The sequence below is a fragment of the Pimephales promelas genome, chromosome 1 (genome assembly GCF_988280905.1).
Source record: "Pimephales promelas chromosome 1, fPimPro1.hap1.1, whole genome shotgun sequence".
In the NCBI taxonomy this organism is placed as follows: Eukaryota; Metazoa; Chordata; class Actinopteri; order Cypriniformes; family Leuciscidae; genus Pimephales; species Pimephales promelas.
Window position 1 is genome coordinate 41,789,995 of NC_142769.1, and position 23,846 is coordinate 41,813,840.

At 36.0% G+C, this 23,846-nt stretch overlaps 1 protein-coding gene across 2 annotated transcripts in view; it reads left to right on the forward strand.

Moving 5' to 3' along the window:
- The window catches only part of cemip (cell migration inducing hyaluronidase 1), a 128,092-nt gene that overhangs the window by 71,909 nt on the left and 32,337 nt on the right, over positions 1 to 23,846 (forward strand). For both annotated transcript variants that reach the window (XM_039670194.2, XM_089129709.1), the window contains 3 exons: positions 3,750 to 3,871; positions 5,287 to 5,434; positions 7,859 to 8,050. In XM_039670194.2, the coding sequence (XP_039526128.2) occupies positions 3,750 to 3,871; positions 5,287 to 5,434; positions 7,859 to 8,050 (462 nt within the window). The remainder of the gene's footprint in view (positions 1 to 3,749; positions 3,872 to 5,286; positions 5,435 to 7,858; positions 8,051 to 23,846) is intronic.

The window sequence follows — 23,846 nt, forward strand, 5'->3', positions numbered from 1 at the left end:
ATGCAGAATTCTAAATTTGTTTATAATCTATTAAATTATATTTAAATTATATTAAATATAAAAAGCATAACATATAAATTAAATTACAAATATTTTACATATTTTATATGAGCAAACTCCTTTTGGTGCATAGATCTAAAAGCATCTCAAAATCAAAAAAGAAAAAAATGAAGATCCGCACACAGAAAGTTCATATAAATTTATTGACAAGAGGGCACAAATAAAGTCCAAAAGGTGGGCATTGGATTATAGCCAGTGTTGTGCCTGATGAATGATACTGTGAACTCGTTCATTCTGGTGTCTGTAAACGCATGCTCTCTCTGTTAACTTCGTACAAGGGTGCCAGATTTCTAGTATAGAGCCTTCCAGGCTAAAACTCGGCTAAAACACACGTAAACAGGCCTTAATATGTAGCGAAAAAATACCCAATCTGGCAACACAAGCCAAGGGTTTTATGACGAAGTTTGTTAGGATGGGGAAAAATCTTTAAAAAATCCGTCGATAAAATAATTGTTGTCTGTGGTTGTATATGGGCTGTGGCAATAATAATATTAATTATAATAAAAAGAAGCTCACAACATATGGAAAAAAAAAACTATGAACTAGTTAATTTTTTTGAAGTATGAACTATGAACTGAACTAGTTCATTTTAAAATGTGTGAACTGAACTTTGAACTAGTTCATGTAGAAAGTGAACTTTCCCAACACTGATTATAGCGTATGGTCATATGCAGCGGTTGCGTTAACTGAAAATGTTCCACCACTTACTGAATTTTAAGAAGATTGACTGACGCTTTCCATCATTTTGACAGATTAAACAGGGGTATTTGGTCTAATGCGTTTCTCTACTTTAGAAACATTCCCACAGTAATCTAATACTAGTAGCTTAAGAAAAAAAGGGTGGAAAGACGATTTAAAGTGTCCCTGTGAAAGCAGATAAGACAAGATTTGAGGAGAGAGAAATGATTCAAATGTTATTGCTCCTTATAGAGTCTCTTTCACATTGTAAGAGCAGAAAAGGCCAAGGACCTACTACTCAGTGGTTGGTAAAAATAAAAAAAAAATAAAAACTTGCAGAACAAGATTTATTTTCCCTGCAATAGAAGATGTCAGTGTCACATTAAAAATACCAAGTGCTACAGCATTTTACAGATGGATAAAAATAGAACTTGACAGAAATTGTTCAAACCAGTATTGTCAGAGTAAAGGATAATGATTTTTTGTAGTACAACCTCTTGTCAGACGGACTACTTTTGTGGTGAATTCATGTTGAGATTTTGTTCTTTTTCCAGCTTGGCTGTAAAAATCACACTCCACTTTTGATGCATGGAAAAGAAATTCTCATATGTTCTGACATCCCCCATTGTGTTTCCTGAATAATACAGGGTTAGAATGACATACATATAGGTTGAAGTAGTCCTTCAAGTAGTGAATCTCGTAGACCAGTATGTTGTTTCTTGATGTCCTGCTGGTTAAGCTAGTTCTGGTGACCAGCTGTGCCAGTCTTTCCAGCAGAGCATTATACAACCTTATCAAAAGTGACATTTAAGACATTTATAATGTTACAAAAGTTACCTATTTCAAATAAAGTAAGATTTTGAACTTTTTGTTCATCAAAATGTAATCAGTACAACTTGTTTTTAACATCGATAATAATAAGAAATGTTTCTTGAGCAGCAAATTAGCATATTAGAATGATTTCTGAAGAATCATGTGACACCAAAGACTTTGAGTAATGAGATGACTTGGAAAAAGTGTCCCAATCACCCTGAATTCACCTGAAATAATGCTGCTAAAATGTATCATAATATGAATGGTGTTAACAGTGATCTGAAAGGTTCGCCTCCACCTCTCATATCTTGATCTCAGTAAAAAGATCTCCCAGTATCCCATAGTTCTCAATGCTGTTAAATAATATCCGTGGCGTCTGTCTGTCCGCCCCCAAGTCCCAGCAGCTTAATTTCCCAGCCCACCACTTACACCTGTACATCCTCAACCAGTCCAAATGAACATCCCTATTTAGAAGATACCATCTGTTTGTTCATCTCCAAAGTGATAATTTAGTTAACAAGTGTGCAAGATCGTATTATGGGCAGAGAATGAACTCATTTAGATGTAGAATTAAAGTTCTGCCATGTGATTACAGCGCACAGATGGGGAAAAGTGGGCACAATTTATTCTGGAATTACAGGAACAGGTTTGGGCCCATGAATACAAAATAAGAGCTTTGTGTTTTTTACCTTTGAGATCAATGATATGCTATTGCTCTCCTAAAAGTTGAGTTTTACTGTATATACTCAACCTTTCTAAAGTTTGGGGTCAGTTAGAACATTGTTTACGTCTATGAAAGAAGTCTCTTATGCTTTTAAGGGTGCATTCATTTGGTCAAAAAATACAGTAAGATCAGCAATATTGGGAAAAATGATTACATTTAAAAGAATTGGTTTCCGTTTGAACATATTTTAAGTGTAATTTATCCTTGGGATGCAAAGCTGAATTTTCAGCATCATTAGTCCAGTCTTCAGTGTCACATGATCCTTCAGAAATCATTGTAATATATGCTGATTTATGGTGGAAACTGTGATACATTTTTTTTCTCAGGATTGTTTATTTAAGCATTTGTTTATTCATAAATGTCTTTACTGTCCCTTGAATTATCCATTTGAATGCTTCCTTGAATAATTTCTTTCAAATGTCAAATTAATTTCTGACCTAGACTTTTGAATGGTAGTGTTTGCATTTTTCTTCTCGCATTGGATCAAAAATCTTGATGACTTATCTTGCACTCAACTAAAGGCTTCAGACAAGTTCTTCCGCCCCAACTTCCTGCTTCAATAGGAAATACGCCAACACAGGAAATTCGTTGCCATCAAACCATTTTATGGGTCTTTAATGGTTATTTGTAAAAATGTAATTCTCTCATTTGTCAATCTGCAGAATAATTGGTATTATATATGTTATATATATATATATATATATATATATATATATATATATATATGTTTTTTTAAATGTATTTCTTATTTAAAAAGTAAGTTGATATACTGTAAAAATATTTTCTTTCTTAAGAACATTGGACAAAAACTTGTTTTGCCAACTTTTACAAGTACCAAAGCATATGGATTAGCCTCAAAGCTAAAAGGCATGAACAAAAATTCATAAAACATTGTGCGTAACACGGTACAGTCACCTAACCATGAGAGTGATTTTGCAAGTCATTGGTAATTTACACAATACACACATCAGTTTGACACCAATTCACTTTCCCCATGTTAATATACACTGTATATTTTCCACCACACACTTGAAGTGGATTCTGGGAGCTCTTTTGCATTGGAGGGCTCTTCTTAATTTGTTGTAGCGCCTAATCATTTTCAAGCATTCCCTGAACATCGTGAACACTTGAGATTTCTGCCCTCATCATAGTGGAGAGAGCGAGGGAGGAACGTCTTTTCGATTGCATGGCATAGGTGTCTTTTTTTGTCTTTGGTTTGATTTGAATGCAATGCAACCAAAGTAGGCTGAATTCCCTGTAGGTTTGGCAGTGCAGACGGCAAAACAGGGAGGGAGAACTGTAATTATCTCTGCATAAATAGGCTTTGACAGGCAGAATTGCAAAGCAGGAAGATTAAAGATGTAAATGAGACTAATATCTACACAGAGCCTGTTTGTTGAGCAATGCTGGAGGGATGGCAGCATTCTCCTGCGTTTTAATGTCTGTTCCGAGTGTCTGTTTGTGTGGTTTTTAGAGGCAGAATGGACAGAGTGGTTCGACCGTGACGACGAGAGAGGGTCAGGTGACTGGGAGAAACTGTCCGACCTCCACAAAGCTTTTCCGGAGCGTCTGTGCAGTAATCCTCTTGATATTGAGGTAAATATATGTTTGGATGAATGGTAGACTAACTTATTGCTTACTACACACTTACTAAATGCTACTATATTTACTAAAAACAGAGTTTTCACATTTTATATTATGGCCCATAATCAGTATGATGGTCAGTATTAATACAAATTATAGAAAAATATTATAAAAATCAGGGATTAAACAGCCAGAAATAATAACATTGGCCTGCATTTATTTAAAACTGTAAAATGTTATTATATCTGTATTCAAATATATTTTAAAATGTAATTTATTTCTGTGATGGGGAGGCTGCATTTTCAGTTGCCATCACTCATTTCTTATTATCAAGTTGAAAACAGTCATGCTGCTTAATATTTTGGTGGAAACCATGATAGATGTTTTTTTCCTGGATTCTTTGATGAATAGAAAGTTAAAAAGAACAGTATTTATCGGAAATCTAAATATATTTGTGTTTCATTATAAATGACTTTAAAGGGATAGTTCACTATGAAATTAATTTTTGAGATGTTTTAGCTTACCTCAAGGGCATCCAAGTTGTAGGCGTCTTTGTTTCCGCAGTAGTTTCAATTTTGATATTTTTAGGTCATATAATGTCAGTCATATAATGCAGGTCTATGGTCACCACCTCAAAGAGCATGTCCAAATTAAACATGATTTAATGACTCGTAAATGTAAGTACACATTGATGGCCTTAGACACGAAACGAGCAGTTTGTGTGAGAAAACGAACAGTATTTAAATCGTTTTTACCTCTTATAACCACAGCCACGTCCAAGTGATCTGATGGCGCACGCGCTTCGTTCTGCACAAGTGCCGGAAATTCAACGTTGTCTGTTGATATATTGAAATCGTCTTCCATTGTGATTTCCTGTATATCTAAATATGTTTAGATCTTGACAGTGTAAGGTAACACTTCCGAAATCTCTACACTTTCCGGGTTTTTTTTTTTTTTTTTGCGCGAAGCACCCATGCCCTCAGATCACTTGGACGTGGCTGTGGTTACAAGAGGTTAAAACAATTAAAATACTGTTTGTTTTCTCACACAAAGCGCTCGTTTCGTGTCTTAGGCCATCAATGTGTACTCACATACTCATTAAATCATGTTTAATTTGGACTCCTCTGTGCATGCTCTTTGAGGTGGTGACCATATACCTCCATTATATGACTGATAGACAAGAACGTTTTGACCTAAAAATATCAAAATTGAAACTACTGCGGAAACAAAGACACTTACATCTTGGATGCCCTTGGGGTTAAGCTAAAACATACCAAAAATGTATTTCAAAGTGAACTATCCCTTAAATGTTACATTTAGTTTTGATCAATTTCATGCATTCTTGCAGAATAAAAAACCCCCCCAAACTTTTGAATGGTACTGAATGTGAAAGATGACTTTTCACTGTATTTCTTCTTTGCCTTCAGGCTGAAACTCTTGACGGCATCCCTGCCAACGTGACAGGAGAAGTCTTCTCCAAGTTTGACAGAAACTATGGCTTTGTATGCCTCAACAAAGAGCAGGCGGATGGGATTTGCCACAACTACCATGTGCGTTTCCTGTGTGGCAAGCTTGGTATGTTTTTCAGTTAGTCAGTTACTCACCCTCATGTCACTTTTCAGGACTCACAACCGCATTCTCGAAAATCTGTGCTGTGTAAATCGAACCTGAGGGGACAACATTTATCATTTACACATACAGTGCCTGCGAGAGAGACGCTGTACGCTGCACAAACGCGCGTCTGCTGTGTGTTGCAGGTTTTCATGTGTGGTTTCATGAACTCATATTGACAGAGATATTAAGGTTTTAGATTTAGTCACTGCTCGCGGCTCCTGTCAGTTTTGTCTGCTACACATTGTTCTGCTCTCCTCCCAGATATAAAAGCTGTTGTTGGTTAATGAAGATTTGACGGATGAACTCGTAGCTCGATTAGACTCTTGTGTGTCAAAAGTGACAAGACTTTTCAGTTGTATGGGCTTTGAAATTACTTTGGTCACTGACGTTGTGGTTACTGGTTAGAGAATACGGACTTGACACCCCCGTTGCACATTCAGACACTCAGACAGTATTCAAGATGCCATTTCTGGGTAAATGGGACATTTCTCAATGTCAATCCCAAAAACTGACAATGTGAATGTAGCCTGGGCAGGGCCATTTAGTCATTTATTTACAGTTCCTGTACACCAGTTTAGTCGATGAACATCAGTGCTTTTATCATTTTTCCCTACATACTAAAACTTAGGATTCAAATAAAATGCTCTGCCCTTACAAAGGAAATTACCAATCAGTTCTTAAAGGGATACTCCACTTTTTTTTGGAAATGGGCTCATTTTACCACTCCCCCATTTTCAAATCCATTCATCCGATTTTCTGATATTTAAAAGAATATTAGTAACCAGACAGTTTCTGGTCTCATTGACTTCCATAGTATTTTTTTTTCCTACCATGGAAGTCAATGAGACCAGAAACTGTCTGGTTACTAATATTCTTCTAAATAACAGAAAATGTATTGGCTGAATGGATGTATAAGAAAACGGTAAAACTCAAACTTTTAACCCTGAGGGAGTTGTAAAGTTAGCATATTTCCCCAAAAAAGTGGAGTATCCCTTAAAAGTATAAAATCCCATCCTACATTTTATTTCTATGTCCTGCTTATTTTGTAAATGTCAGTTTACACAACTGAAATGGGTTGCGCTCTATGTTTAACATTGACCAAGATGGTCATTTTAGAAGCACTTTCTGTGAAACGTAATGAGAGTTTTGTAAAAACTCAGAACGAAAGCACTAACGTTCTTTATAAGTGAATTGTGATGACCTCAAGAGCTCATTTTGGCAGCTCTCTCAGACAATTTCTGGCAAATGCCAGCTGTTTACAAACAACTTCACCTCTTGTACTTGTCAAATAAAGTGTGCACTTTGCAATCTATATTTAGACCCAAAAGCTTCGGAAATATACTTTCCGCATTTTGTAATTTTGTTACATTGATTTTATTCACACAAATGCACACAAGTGCACCCAAACTGACATTTTATCGTCAATCAAGTAAAACTGCTCTCAAAGATTGCAGGCCCGAATCCCATAAGTGCCACATTTTGTGCTCCTCCTGTCAATGATTTTAACAAAACTTGAAGGTCACAGAAATGCCCAAAGTATTGTATGTTTTAGCCACATGTTTCAAGGTTTTATTTCCCCAAAATGGCTCAGTACATCTTGTTTATTGGTTGAAATTGCTTTGTGTTAATCTAAACCACTGTCTGTCTGGAAATTAAGTCCAGGCTAGTTGATAAGATGCCATTTTATAATTCATAACATGCTGCCACATAGCTTGGAAGTTCCTCCATCTGATTATAATTCAGAATATTTTATCTGGTTGTCTTTGGTGTAAAATAGGTTTTGAAGAATTCTTATCACATTATGACTGATTGTGGCCATTACATGAACTGACTAATTACATTTTCGCTCATGCATAAATAAGCATGTATATAAAACTAATTATTAATCATACTTTGCTTTTAACTCATTTAGTTCCTCTTTTAAGGGACCAAAATTCATAAAAGATGTGTTAGAACTTCAAGATGATGAGTTTGATTACCAGGAAACACATATGAAATGCATTTCTTGAATGAACTGTAAGTTGCTCTGTATAAAAGCACATGTCAAATGCATAATGTAAAAGTAATGCTGGTTGGCATGTAGAGACAATGGAACGTGGTTGTCATCATGTGGCTTTGTTGCTCACAATGACTTAGTTCGTTAAATGTTTCTATCTGGATTTGATTCATTTCATTTTTTTTCTATCAATCATTTAATGAATAAAAAAAAACTAGATCTTAAGTTATTTGTTCAAGTGTTTGGCTGATCATATATAAAATGCAGAAACAATTTCATGCATCTTTAATGGATCTCAGATCAGATTAGACTGCATGTAAATCTTTATATAGGGAATGACTGACAGTTTATGTCCATGCTAAGTATATGTGTGTTGTGTCCTTCAACAGTGCGTCCACAGGCCTCCATCTCCATAGACACCTTGTCTAACTGCAGTATTCTGGAGCTAGCGGACGAACCTCAGGGTTGGACATTCGGCGACAGGATCGTGGTGGCCAGTACGGACTACTCCATGCATCAGGCTGAGGAGTTCAGCATCTTGCCTTGTTCCTCTTGCTCGAGGAACCAGATCAAAGTAGAAGGTTGGTTATAGCTCTGAAATTCCTCACTGAAGGTGTAAAGCAATTCAGCGATTGTTAGCCAAATTTTAGACCGTTGTCATTTGTCTGCTGTAACCAACTATTCCACTCACTTTAGTCCATTTAGGCCAAAGCGTTTTTCCACGCGCCTGGTGGATGTTTTCAATTGTTTTCAATGGGAGGGAGCGCCACGTTTTTAAACGCCATGGGCGTATCGAGGCGCTGAGCGTTTTTTTAACGCTTCACGCCCATTGAGCGTTAAAAAAAGAGCGTCTGGCGTTTTCAGCTGGCCAAAAATGCTTTGGTGGACACACAGCCTTAGTGTGCATAAGTTAAGACACCCCCGTTCAAAAAAACATATTTTGTTGGCACAATCTCTGCCGTGAGCAAACGTAACTTTAATATGCGTATTTTAATGCACGGTAGAACCTATTACATTGTTGCAGCACATCTCTTCCCAATCTGTAAGTATCGCTCCAGGGTGCGTTTTCCAAAAGCCTTGTTAGCCAACTATGTCCTATTGTTATCAGCATAGTTCAAAGAGTCTGTGTTTGTCGAAACCATAGTTCGAACGAACATTCGCAAACAGCATCGCAAATATGCGTTTTTGGAACGGCAGCTCCGACCTGTGGTTAGAAGCAGAGTTTCTGGTTTGCTTGATGTGGACTCAATACATCCTTATCTTGAGCAAAATAAGCATATAATAATCTGTGTCATTTATTTAGAATACATGAAGAGTTCCGATGCAAAAGCCTCTAAATGCCATTAGAAATTTTCTTCTTTAATGATGATTTTTATCAAACTTGTATATTTAAGTTCATTAATTTCACTTAAATAAAAATTAATAGGTAATTATCATTGCCATTTAAGTGAAATTACTGAACTTAAAAATACAAGTTGGATAAAAATTATCATTAAAGAAGAAAATTTCAAATGGCATTTAGAGGCTTTTGCATCTGAACTCTTCACATACAAATGCCATTTATGTCTTTTAGTTTGTCAAGAGATTTAAAGCTCCATTTTAAAGAGTGTGCATGAATTGTAAGGGCAACCCTAAATTTAATCTGGAAATAAAGCAAAATTGCTGAGAAAAATGAGACGTACAGTAGTCCTCAAAATGATGCCATGTCCATAATTTATAGCTAAATGAAGGTTGGAGCAGGCTTCACTCAAAGTTTATACTTCAATTTATTTTAAGAGTGCTGGCCTAATAATGATAGTGCATGTATGGAAGAGAGAGGCCGCACTTTGCATATACAGTTTTATTAAACACAAACGCGCTTCGGCGCGTGCCTTCTTCAGTGTGCAAAAGAACAATACCTTATCCAGTCTTAAATACCCACACCAGTTGACACACCCATAATCACATCAACCAATGATTTTAAAATGATGCACCTGTTACCAATGAATCCATTAATGAAAGACAAAGACACATAATTAGATAGGCTACAATATGTAATACAATTCTCGTAGTATGTTTTAAAGAAAACAGCTTAAAGATAGGTCCTCGTTCATACCATTGGGAATACATGTGTTGAAATTAAAAATATACCAAGCCTCCCTTTGGAGGAGGCGATTCTCACGGTCTCCCCCTCTTGAAGACCGACCAACACACTCCAGACCCATAAATCTAAGCATATTGGCACTTCTAACACAACTCCTTGGCTCTTTTTTGGATATTATTTGGGCAGGACTTATTTAAATGAGGAATTTTGTAAGTTCTCGTTCTCGGAAGAAAACTCAAGACTAAAATGGAGGCGTTTCAGGGAGTTCAGAAACATTCCCTACTGATATAGAGATATAGAGTTTGTGCTCTGTAACTTTGCTGATCTGCTTTAACAGCAACATTACATACTGAAGAAAAGTTGAAAATGTACAAAAGCTTAAGGAGATCCCAATAAATGTTTACTAAATTTAACGTACTGAAAAAGAAAGTAAAATTTGTGGAACGCTGTGCATTAGCAAGCACTTATAATAATAATAAGTACCTGCACAAAATAAGTGTACACATTTTTGTTTAGTATTACTCAGCACTTGCATAACAACATAGAAACGGGGACGTTTTAATATAAAGTGTGGCTGAAATAACAGCTAGATGATTGCAGTCTTTGTTTGTGACACTTCAGTGCTGTCAACGATTTCATCATGGCACTTTACCAAGACTGGGTGATTGGAAGCATTAGATGAAATTTTGCATTAGAGAAAATGTTGAGCTCCAGCAGTTGGGAAAAAACGGTTGCTCATAGGCACAAAGAGTTCGTATTTCAAATAAACTCCTTGTAAAAATCCCTTTATCCATGTCCTCAGGGGGTTTGGAATGTCTTACATCAGATTCAGGAAAGCACATCGCACTCAAAATGATGTTGACTTTAGATTTTTTCTGGAAAACTTTGAGTGTGTTTGTGTGTGTATGTGTAAGAGAGACAGGGAACTTTTCATTCTGATGTTTAGAGTTGACCTGTGTTTATCTTCTTTTGGTTTAATTATATTCAGGTATTTTACTCGACAATGATGTGGTGGTTGACATTCAGAGACTTCAGAAAGTTTTCCCTCCATTGAATTTTTCCCCCGTTACACCTCCTGATTTTAATGCTAAAATAATTTTCTCTAAATTAGATGTAGCGCATCACTGGAGTACAATTTCTGCAAGTCATACCACAAATTCAATTGGATTGAAGCTTGTGAAGTCTAGCCGGTCCTTTCCAGAATACTAACCTTTTCTCAAGCTATTTAATAGACTCTGTTTCAAAACCTCTTGAGCTGCCTACATTGCTGGCAGCATTTTAATGCATTGCATCGTAGGCATGCTTACAATATTGACAGTGTCTTTAAACTTTACCTTCTTAAGGCAGATTTTTAAGGCAGAACTATTTGCATCCTTGTGGAGACAATCGTACATTGTGATGATAAGACAAGTGAAAAAAAGATTTATTTAAAGGAATATTCCTTTAAATATTATGGATATTCAATCAACTGCACTTGTGGCAAAATGTTAATTACTGCAAAAATAATTTTAGACTTTTAGAATAGACTTTTTCTGTGTTAAGTTCCAATTTTACAACTTTGTTGCCATGAAAAATGTAAAAAAAAATATTGTTGGTTTAACATAAAAAATTAAGTAACCTGGTTGCCTTAAAATTTTAAGTTGACTGAACTGGAAAAAGTGAGTTAATACAATGAAGGAGATTAATTTAATCATCAGAAACTCAAAATAATAAGTTATCTCAACTTGATAAATTATTTAAGTTGATTTGACAAAAGAAAAAAATGTTGTGATAACAAATCTTGAAAATATTTTTTTACAGTTTCCAATATTATTAAAATGTAAAACTTTTTAACCTGTTTTAATGTAGTGAGTTTTCAAAAATCAAGTGAAATCAAATGAAAATCAAATGAAAGTGAGTTTTCAGAAATCAAATGAAAATGAGTTTTCAAAAATCTAATTTTAAAATGCTGAATTATTCCAGTGTTCAGTGTCACATGTTCCTTCAGAAATGTTTCTAATATGCTGATTTGCTGCTCAAGAAACATTTATTATTATCATCAATGTTGAAATTGATACATTTTGTTGTAAAGATTGTTTGACGAATAGACAAGCATTTATTATAGCATTTATTTGAAATATCTTTTGTAACATTTTAAATGTCTCACTGTAAAAAAAAATATTTTCAAGATTTGTCATTACAACATTTTTCTTTTGTCAAATCAACTTAAATTATTTATTTAGTTCAGATAACTTATTATTTTGAGTTTCTGATGATTAAATCAATCTCCTTCATTGTATTAACTCACTTTTTCTAGTTCAATCAACTTAAAATTTTAAGGCAACCAGGTTACTTAATTTTTTTAAGTTAAACCAACAATATTTTTTTACAGTGTACTGTACCCTTTTGATTAATTTAGTGCATCCTTTCCAATTTTAATTTCGTTCAACAATACATACATAAAAATGCAGTTTGTAGCTCTTAGAGTATCACAGCATTAGCTTGTAAATGTAGGCAGTAAATAGCGAGGCGACTGTTTTGAAGCCGAGCCAAAGTTTTTGCTGTGTTTGGGGTCATTGTGCTTTTGGAGGATGATTTTGCTCTGTTTGCTGACCATCATGGTCATTGGTTCAGAATAGTGTTGTGTGGGTGGTTTGCACTAAATATAGTACTTCACTTTCAGACTGCTCAGTGTTAGTGTCATCAGGCTGCAAATGATTGCCGGGTTTGTGAGATGTCTTGTTGCAAACTTCAGGTTTGACTTAATGTTAGCGTCTCCCAGAAGTCTAGCTGCTCTCAAAGAGAATCTGTCTTGAAGTGTTTGGAACGATTGGTGATGTCGGATAGTTTCTCTCATTTCATTCAATAAGCCCTGTGGTTCTGTCAGGGTTATAGATGCTGTCTTGTTCATTTCTTTAACAATTGCTCCTCTTGTTCAGTTGCTCAATTTGTTAGGATGGTCTGATCTTAGATGTTTCTGGGCTTTGCGCCATTTTTTCCATTTTGCTACAATGAGCATCACAGTGCTCAAAGGAAGGGCGAAAATGATACCAATCTCTAGTTTTTTTTTCTCTTAACAAAATAGAATAAAGAAGGGCATACAAAGTGATATTTATTGTGCGGTTGACAGCAAGTAAATATGGATTGGATTGCAAAAGAAGGCAGCATACCTAATGCATAATTCAGCGAATATTTGATTTTAAAGATGTCAATTTTGTTTTTCACGGTAAACACATTTGTTGGGTTACTGTGTTTGGTTAGGGTTGCTTTACATGTTTAGTTATCACACATGACAATCTCTCAAGATTCTGTAACGTAACACCGTGTAGAGTAATTTTCTGATTTTTATTTGCAAAATAACCATCTTATTCTTCTTAAGTTCTACAGGAATGACTTCAGTCAATGGGATGCTTTCTGACAGCACTGTTTTCAAAAACTAGCAAAGACGGGTGCACAATATTGACAATGATTTTCAATTTCAGTTTTTTTTTTTTTTTGGCTAGCTTTCCCTCAGTCACTTGTTGAAGCGGAACCTCAATGGTTACAGGATTCACGCTTATCTGAGTAAGAGGAGAGACTTAAGAAACCTTCTAAGATTTCTTTCTCATCAAACCTCCCATCTAGGAAGGTTTTCCCCTGCTACACTCATCTTTGACTCATTCACTACAGGTATTGAGGGACTATTCTCTGGTTTGAAACAATGGCTTTTTTTTATAAGAGACAGGCTGAAAACCCTGCCCTCTCTGGTCCACTGTAAAAGTGGATATAAATCTGACCTTTAAAAATGACTTTTATTGCTGTACTATGATCAAGGCAGCACAGCCTTGTGATTATACAATCATGTACGTGTGATTCAGCGGTTGAAAGAATTGTTAAAAGATTAGTTCGCTTCAAAATGAAAATTTTGTCATCATTTACTCACCCTCAAGTTGTTTCAAACCTGTATGAGTTTCTTCTGCTGAACACAAAAGAAGATATTTTAAAGAATGTCGGTCACCAGACAGTTGATGGACCCCATTGACTTCTATATAGTACGTCAGTATGTCAACTGATTGACTACTAACTTTCTTCAAAATACCTTCTTTTGTGTTCAGCAGAAGAAAGAAATTCATACATGTTTGAAACAACTTGAGGGGTAGTAAATGATGTCAGAATTTTCATTTTGAAGTGAACTAATGCTTTAACTCTTTCTGTCACAACGCTTTCCTGCCATAAACTGAATTTACGGACAATCCATGTTTTCACTGTTATACTGTAGGGGGCGCTCTTCTGATACACTACCAACACTACCATTTTTGCAGCACCGAAAGCGGACCTTTCACTGATGTAATGATGCAATGATGTGCACTTGCTAGCCTGTTTCATTTACGTGTTCTCCGAATGCTAAAGAGGAGCCTCGTCTAGCCTCTGAAGAAAATTACTCGGAAGGACCTGTCCTGCCAAGGAAGTATCCTTGAGATTGAGAAACACGTTTTGTGTATACATAAATCTCTGACCCATCGTCGTCTTCATCGTCTAATTTTCTATCGCTCTACATACAGTATGTCATCTGGTATCATTGAACCGATTGGTTATGAGCTATACATGCGCATTTGATAGACATGCGTAGCACCCAATAATACGGCTCTGGGCATTCGTAAACCACGCCTCAAATACTAGAAAACGAACATGTGGTTTCCAGACCACGTATCATTCTCAATGATACGTGGTCTGGCATTAGCCAGGCTAATTGCTTACGCAATTGTCAGCTAACACGTAAACTAACGTTACTGAATGAAATGTCGACCCAGGAACTGTCGAAAGCTTGCATTTGGGATGATTATGGACTCGATCTTCTTGACCTATGTTTTGATTATTGTTCTGAATCCAATCCAGACATGGTCTTTGACAAAGTGCAATTATCTCAGCTTTTTGTTAAAAAAAGAAGAATGCAGAATCTCTATTCTTTCTTTTGAAATATTCCATGTTCAGATATTCATAGAACAAAATATTCTGGAGACCATGGAAGTTTTGTGAAAATCATGGAAAGAGTTGACGTTAAACTGTTTATAAATGTTCTAGTTTGCTTGTGATTCATTTTCTCTAAAGAAAATAGGCATTATAGTAATTATTTGATTAGTTATAACTTGACAGGATGTTATAGTGCACTGAAACAGTGTCTTCAAGAAGATGCCTTTGGTTTGAGACACAGCCAAACTGTGAGATACTTGGCCTATCATAAATATTAAATCAATATGTATGCATGCATGGTCTAATCCATACATACATGGTAAATCCACTGTTTTTGATAACTGTGGTACACTTTTCTCAGTGTATTTGAGTTCGCCCAATAGTGGCCAACCTAAGACAAGACGTTCTACAAATCACCTTAATCTCTCAGTTTTCAGTTTGATGTTTGCATTTGGCATATCCCTGGATAAAGAGTGACTTGTTTAAATCTGAAAGAGTGCATTCCATGCACAAAAATGTATTTGCTGATGTAGCTGTTGGGTTGAATTAAGGCAGGTGTGAATTTCAAAAGGGATTATAAAGCATATTTATGTGAAGTGGCTATATTTCTGCATTTTTATTCTTTATTTTTTCCAAACCCTCGTGAACTGCCTTGCTGGCTACATCAGCTGCCTTCAAAGTGAATGATGAATTCCATAGTGGATTAAATTAAGAGTGACCTATTTTTATTAAGATTTTGGATTGAATATATATTTATAATACACGTTGCTCTAACTTCTCCACTACGGATACATGTGGTGTTGTCTTTGATCAAGTTTTTGTAAAGATTATTTAATTTTGGTTAGTTTTAGTTTTCGAGCAGTAGTCTTGCTATCACTCTTCCAGTCGGTCACTTGAGTCTTGTGATTTCTTCATCTTATTTCACAGTAAAACAATCAATGAGATGTAAAGCTCTGAATTGTGCAAAACCAGCACGTCTGCAGTCAACTTCCAAATCTCAGCGATAATTGCTGTCTCTCTGAAGGCGTCATGGTGTGAGCAGCCTCCCATTACCTGCTCATGCTAAACTCTCCCAGAAAGGACACAATGTACTTTGGCATTCTTTAAACAATTTTCCTTTATTATTTGTGCAATGACTCAGATCTGCTGACAGATCCCATCACTCCAGTCCTCATCCTTACCTCAAAAAACATTTTTTCAGTGTTTTTTTTTTACTGATGCGTGCCAGGCGTAAAATTAAACCAGATATAGAATCAAGATTCTTGATTCTTATGCGATGTTTTGCACTGAAAATCATTACAGATGTTTCGACAAAGTATGAGCAGTGCCTACACTGTCTGTAATGATTTAAAGCTGCTGTTAGCCATTGTTATAACTTCCGCTGGACTCATTTATTCGGTAACACTTTAGAATACGGTTCCTTCATTAATGAATAACTAAACAAGAACTAATGAGTAACACAATATTAACAATCTAGCAGTAGCGGTTCTAGGCACGGGCGAACCGGGCAGTCGCCCGGGGCGGCATTTCTTCATGTCACATGGGGGGCGGCACGAGCAGTTAAAAAAAATACTCTGTGCCGCAAAGTTTTTCTATTTTTTTATAATTTCGATTAAATTATTGGCAATGGCGCCCTGCTTGCTGAGAAGGTGCCGTGCGCAGAAGCGATGTCAAGGGGATCTCCTGATTAGTTCCCGTATCGCGTCTTTTGCGCGCTCGAGGTCGTTATTTCAAATCCTTTATGTTTCAAATAGGCGCACGGGAAGCGCGCTCATTATGCGCTCACAGGACGCGCGCGCTCATAAACTTTTCAGTATGGGAGTGCACGTGCACCCAAACACTTGGGTGTTTTTTTCTGTTCTCCGTAAATACTTCTTTTAGCAGAGCTACAGGGGGTTTCGCCCTGGGTGTAATTCAAGGTAGAACCGCCACTGCAATCTAGTAACTATTATTAACTAACAAGAAACTCTGATTAACGAACTAGTAAGTAATAGCGCACAGACGAAAGTGGTAGTTCACTATTAACTAATCAATAACTACTATTTTTTTAATACTTCCAAGAGAACTACTGAAAAAGTTTATTAACAATCTAGTAACTACTATTAACTAAAAGAAATTCTTATTAACGAATTAGTAAGTAATAGCTCACAGATGAAAGTGTTACTAGATACTTCTGTGGGAATTACTAATTATTTGGATTCGTATTATAAAGTGAAGATCATTGGAACTAACTAGTAATTACTCAAGTGTTACTAAAGACATTTTCTAAAAGTATACTAAAGTTCACCAAAAATCTCAAACGTTTGCACAAATCATGACTAGATCATGTAGTAACACTTGAGTAATTACTAGTTAGTTCCAATGATCTTCACTTTATAATACGAATCCAAATAATTAGTAATTCATCTAGTAACACTTTCATCTGTGAGCTATTACTTACTAATTCGTTAATAAGAATTTCTTTTAGTTAATAGTAGTTACTAGATTGTTAATAAACTTTTTCAGTAGTTCTCTGGGAAGTATTAAAAAAATAGTAGTTATTGATTAGTTAATAGTGAACTACCACTTTCGTCTGTGCGCTATTACTTACTTATTACTTCGTTAATCAGAGTTTCTTGTTAGTTAATAATAGTTACTAGATTGTTAATATTGTGTTACTCATTAGTTCTTGTGTAGTTATTCATTAACGAAGGAACCGTATTCTAAAGTGTTCCCATTTATTCATTTAAACTCTGAAAGAGTACGTTTTTAGATGTATTTTTACATCTAAAAATGTTGCTCTTGGTAGATTGCGCTCGTCATTATGGAAATGATCCGACTGCATCTGTGTTCTTTAATTTGCACATTGTCAATAGATCACGCTCTGAACTTTGATGGTCTCTGTCCGAAAAGTGTGTTACCCCTGTATGCATCTGTATGCATTCTCGTTTTGTCGGTTCATTGAATGTCTGAGAAGTAACGTATACTCCTGGGCAAAAATGGCAAAATATTTAGTGGCCTTTTAATGGTCTTACCCACTTTAATCACAAATCACTGGTCAGGAAAGTAGCAAGAATTGTTAGAAGTAACTTAGCACGGAATACACTAACTTGCAGACTTGCTTTTCACAGGAAGAAGAGTCAGTGTTGTTCCTCTCAAGGTTGATGGCTTCAAGCTGTTCATGAGTAGTTGAAAATGTCTTTCTAGTTTATTTGATTTTAATGTAAGATCCAAATATTCACTATAGGGTTTAAATCTGGACTCTGACTACGCCAAAACATGTGCCTGATGGACTTGTTCTAAAGCCACTTCTTGGTTGTCTTTGCAGTTTGGGCAGGAACATTGTCTTGTTGAAAAATAACATCTGATCATTCCTATTTAGATACATTTTTATTTGTGGGAAAAATCTGCAGACTGGCTCTGACTTTCGGTAACTTGAGTCAACTTATTCAAACTGTAAATCGGGGCAAAAATATGGGCAAAAGTTGTGTAGTGTCTTCCAGCCTAAAGTTTGAATGTTTCTGTAATTTGGCTCCAGGAAATTGTTTATATCCAAACACATCTAAAGCAAATGCTAGAATTCCAATTGATTTCTTTATACAAGTGTTTAGCAATTGAACCTCTTTATTGTTGGAATATGTTGCAACCTCCTCATTGCTTTAGCATTTTCCCAAAACATTCCACAGTGTTCTTTTCAAAACTTTTTTTCTTATTGACTTAAGTTTTCTTATTGACTATCAAGCTCAGGTTGCTTTCAGATTCTTTCTTTTTTTTTTTTTTTTTTTTTTGCTATTTAGAGAGCCTTGAGCAGGGGTGATTTCTCACGAAACTAATCTGTCGGACATTTTATATGCAATATTCACCAGAAAAGGTTGCTTACTCAGTAGCTTTGATCCCCAAACAGCCTATTATATTAACGAAAATATATAGAATAAACCTGTACACTGCACATGAAATAGGTCGTATGCAGTATGGTATGAAAAGCATGTTGTTTTAAACACAGCCAGTCTCCAAATCGACCACATGCATCCATAATTCCATGAGAGATTAACACGCTTGGTTACTTTCCTGTGTCATTGCCAAGCATTGCTCATATTTAATAAGCAGTTTTGCTTTGGCATTTAGTTTTCTCATTGAGGATTTTCCATGCAAGCGAGCATTTTCCTTTTTCCATGCATTTAGTTGCGGGGCATCAGTGTAATTCCACTTGTCAAGTAACAGCAAGACAGTTCCTCTTTTCAGACACTGTCTTTTTATTTCTTATGTCAGCTCTATCATCTTTTCTTTATTTTTGAGTAGATTGCGGCCTTTTCAATGTATGTTTTTATGTTCTGAATAATTAATCCAGCTTTCCATTACAATCAAACACATCATTGAACAAATGCCAATGTTTTATGTCGTCCTGGCACATTATTTGCATATGAAATAAATTAAAAGAGGACATAATCATAGATAAAGTAAAATATCTTTTTGTGGTAGTGTAAGATAGTTCAGCTTTTTTTATAAGCCAAGGGTTGTCATAGATAAAAAATAAGACCACAAAACTAAATTACTTTTTTGCTGAATGCATTAGAAAATGTTATTTTTAAATGCGGATACCCATTAATAACACTGTTATTTGTTTTTCAATCATTTTTCATAAGCGTTTCAATGCCCTTAAAGGGTTAGTTCCACCAAAAATGAAAATTCTGTTGTTAATTCCTCACCCTCATGTTGTTCCAAACTTGTAAGACTTTTGTTCGTCTTCGGATCACAAATGAAGATATTTTAGATGAAATCTGAGAGATTTCTGTCCCTCCATTGACAGCTAAGCAACTACCACTTCATAAATTCACGCTTCATAAAGTTAAAGAGACCGTTAAACTAATCCATATAATTAATCACACATCAGTTGTGGTAAACAGAAGCTCAAGCATGTTCTCTTGACGTGCGAGAACCAATGAGGTTCATTCTCATGTGTTACGTAGCACGTTTGAGCTTCAGCAAGAACCAATGAGGTTCATTCTCATGTGTTACAGCACGTTTGAGCTTCAGCAGGAACCAATGAGCTTAAATAAGTTTGTTCTCGCACGTCAGGCAAGTTCGTTTGAGCCTCTGTTTATGTCCACTGGTCAATGTTTAAATTTATTAAATATGTTTAAAAACTGTTCTCTGTTTGTACATTCTATTTGCTGCTCTCAGTTGCCATCCAAAAATCTCACTTGGTGTCACCCTGACGCCTACTTTAATACTATAGCAACAGTGTAGTGCTGCCAAAAAATGGCATTACTGCCTGGACACACAGAGCCAGTTGATTGAATAAGCCCTAAATAACTGTCAATCAAGTGAACATGTCCCCCATGGGTGAAGGGAACATTTCTGGAAAACGGAAAACATTTATCTCAGTTTGTTGCTCAGAATTTGTTGTTGTTTTCCATACTTCGCACTCTTTATTTAATCTATCTATTTTAGTCTCTCATCTGTCTTTTCATCTCTCTCTCTCTCTTTGTCTCTCCCCAAAATAACTTTAAACATCATTAAAAGCATTTCCAGCTGTTCCATTGTTGATTCCACATCGTGAAGTCTCCCCATAATTTCTTATGACAGCTCTCTGTTCGGCAGACGGGATGGTTCTATTTTAAGAGCCAAGTCAGCTCCTTTGTCGTTCCTTAAGACTTCAGCGGAGTGACTCATGCCACCAGACAAAGCTGTTGTTTATTAAACCCCAATAATGTCTATTCCTGTCCCTGTAGAAATTGCTTGTTGCTGTGAGGGGGTTTGCAGGTAAACTGCGCTGATTCACTTGGATGATTGTGTTTGTCACATTGTAAAAACCATGACAGTTAGTTGTACAAAACCGTTGCATTTTGGGAATGCTGGCATTTGTTTTTTCATTGCCAAATCATAATGAGATGTGCATGGCTGTGTAATGTGAATATATTTATGTCAGTTAGGTTTTCAACTGCATCATCCATCCAAATAATAGTTCCCCTTCAAAATGTCTATAAAGACGTGCGTCATCTGGAAAGCATTTTCTATTTTAATTGTCATATTTGGGGAAACATCTGCCTGATGAAAAGGCACACATTGAATAGATGTATACATGAAAGTTTTATCTAGTTACTTACAGTATATTGCATTCAAACATGTAATGTAGTGTACATTTTAGCATTATATTCTTTGGCAATCAAAACTGGATTCTAATTCAATATATTTTAAAATATTATTTATTCCTGTGATGCAAAGCTGAACTTTCAGCATCATTATTCCAGTCTTCAGTGTCACATGATCCTTCAGAAAACACATCCATTAAACATTTCTTATTATTTTTAAACAGTTGCGGTGTGTAATATGTGGAAATTTTACTTTTTCAGGATTTTTTGCTCTGCTTTTGGTGGGTCTCATGCTTGTCAAGTCAAGTTTATTTTTGTATTTTGTTAATACAAATGAAACTTAATAACTGCAATTGGGTTCGCAACTCTAGCTCATCTTCAGTGGACTTAATGTGACAAGCATGAGACATCAACATTAGGTTGACACAAACAGACGTGACAGTTGCTTCAAATAGAAATATTTAGTAACATTATAGGTGTAATTTGCAGGTGGGACTGGTGGGACATATACCCACCACTTTTTGCCAGAATTGATATTGTCCCCACCACTTTTTTGAAACAATCCACTGCATGGATATATACCTAATGCGAGTGAAACATTAATTTGTCCTAAATAAGAGGCAATCTGGTGCTGGAATGTGTTGTTTTTTTAAATCAGTGAGTGTTTGTTGCCAATGTTTTCTTTTGACTCGTGCACAGTCTTCAAAACATGAGCGTGTCAATTTATCGCTCTCACAATGCTGTTGCAGAGACTGGTGAAATCACAAAACAAAATGCACACAAACGTGTCCATGCTCTTGATATACAATTACTGATGAACATTGATTTTTCAATCATGATGAACATGATTTTTTTTTTTACCTTTTTATAACCCTTATTTGAGTTTCATCGTTTTCAAATCCATTCAGCCGATTTTATGATATTTAGAAGAATATCAGTAACCAGACAATTTCTGGTCTCATAGTTTCTGGAAGTCAATGAGACCAGAAACTGTCTGGTTACTGATATTCTTCTAAATATCAGAAAATCGGCAGAATGGATTCGAAAACGGTCAAACTCAACTGTTTAACTCTGGGGGCGTTGTAAAATGAGCCTATTTCCAAAAAAAAGTGGAGTATCCCATTAAGGAAGAATGCTGATGGCATATCTATATATTTGTTAAAGTGAGTATCTCAGGATTGACAATAAATTGTATTATTGTAGATGTAAGAATGTAAGAATCACATTAAACATGCGTTGATACATTAAAACTCTATGTCCTATTTAAATTGATTTCTGGACATCGTAATATTATTTAACCCACTTTTTAAATATAAATGTCTTTAGTGTCTCATTTGACAAATGAATGCATCCTTGCTGAATGAAATGGTTAATTTCTTTCTTACTGACCCCAAAATTTTAAAAGGTAGTATACATTTTTATTGTCATTTAAAGGGGTGATGAACTGAGAAATCAAATTTTCCTTGAGCTTTTGACATCTAAGAGGTCATCATATTATAAGAATATCCTGTAAGTTTCAGAACTGAAAACGTTCTTGTTTAGTCCAATAAAAGCTTTTATTGACACCAGGCTCAGCAAACGACTCGTTTTTCAAAGTGGGGAACTATGATGTCAAAGAGGATAAAACACCACCCCCGCAGAAGAAGATCAACACCTACTTCAACACGGCCGGTTTAGCCCCTCCCACCGGTTCGCGCGTTACACGCATAGCTAAATACTTTGTAACATAGGCCTACCACGTAATAACAAAGCGGATCCAGCTACCGAGCAATAAACATGCCATTTACAAAATAGTGTGCAGTGCCTGGTTGTGGAAGAAGACATTTTCTGCATAAGTGAGTGAGTTGCAACTCATTATAATATGCAAAAATGTTATCCACTCACAGCAGTGAGCGTTTACTTCAAGTCTTCAATGCCTGACGCCCATAAAAACCAAGCGTTTTTGAGCTAGACTCAAAACTAAGGTAGAAAATAGCCTATTACTTATTCATTTTGATGTTTTTGAATGTAAAAACCAAGCGAACGTCATAAGTTGACCTCAGAAAAAAAAAAAAAATTAAAAAGCCAGTTCATGACCCCTTTAAGTCACATTGAGTCACCTAATCAAAATAGAAATCAAACAAACATTATTTGCAAATTGACCATTGCAAGTCAGTCCTTAAGACTTTGAGTCATTTCTGTTCGTTGTGAGAAAAGCATTTGATATTCTGTTCTATGACTCAGCTTCCTTCTTCAATGTCAGGATTTCTTCATGCCTGTTTTGTCATCCAGGTAAAGTCTAATTACTTAGAAAAGTACCACTTCATTTAAAGTATCTCAAACGGTGCAGAACAAGTTATACACCAAAGTTAATTACTTAGTGTTTTGTTCAGACAACTAATTGTAAGTATGAGCAATAGCATTAGCTTCACAATGTGTGAAATGCAAATGTGTTTTGGTAATAATTGCATGTGTATTATGTGCAAGCAGTGTCTTTGTTCTCAGCTGGTCTCTCCTGCTAATGGCAATTAACATCTCACCTCGACCTTAACTGAATTAAAGATAATGATCTGTTATTTTATACATCCATATCCCTGTGATGCTGCTGAATAGTACAGGTCAAGGTCTGCTTAGCTTGTGGGCATGTCACTATGACTCATTGTGCACACACAGACACACACACACACGCTAATTAAGGATGGACACAACTCGAACCGCATTGAAAGTCTGCTCACGCCTTTCTGCCAGCACCCCTGGCTTTTCGGTGTGTGTGAATGTGGCAATATTTTCAATAGAGTCTGCAATTAAGACCTTAATGGCACAGAATACATGTCTGCTTGAGAAATCAAGGCCTGGATGTGTGCATGCGCATTTGTTTACGCTCTGAAAAGCGTGTGTATGCGCACTAAGACCTCCCTCTCTCAGCAGAGCAGAGGTCGCACATTCATTATCTGTCGGGTCGTAATTTGTCTCGACTGCCTGCACGATTAGAGAAGTATTGTGTTGCAAGTGGGCGACGCAAACAAGGGAAGATGTCATAAAAACAAAGCGCCGGGTGTATTCATCACGACGAACGCAAAGATGCGTGTTGCTGATACAGCTCTAATGATGCTCTCACAGGAGATTGATGGCGAATGGTTGTCTCTCTGTGTTTCTGTCTCTGATGCGGAAATGTAGGACGCTTTCTCACTTTAAGACTGCTATAAAAGCCATTAGACAGTTTTCCAGCCCTGAGGAAACTCATTTAATCCTCTTCAGTTGTCTATTGAGATGCTTCTTTCATGCTGAGCGAATGTGCACGCTTTCTTTTTTGTC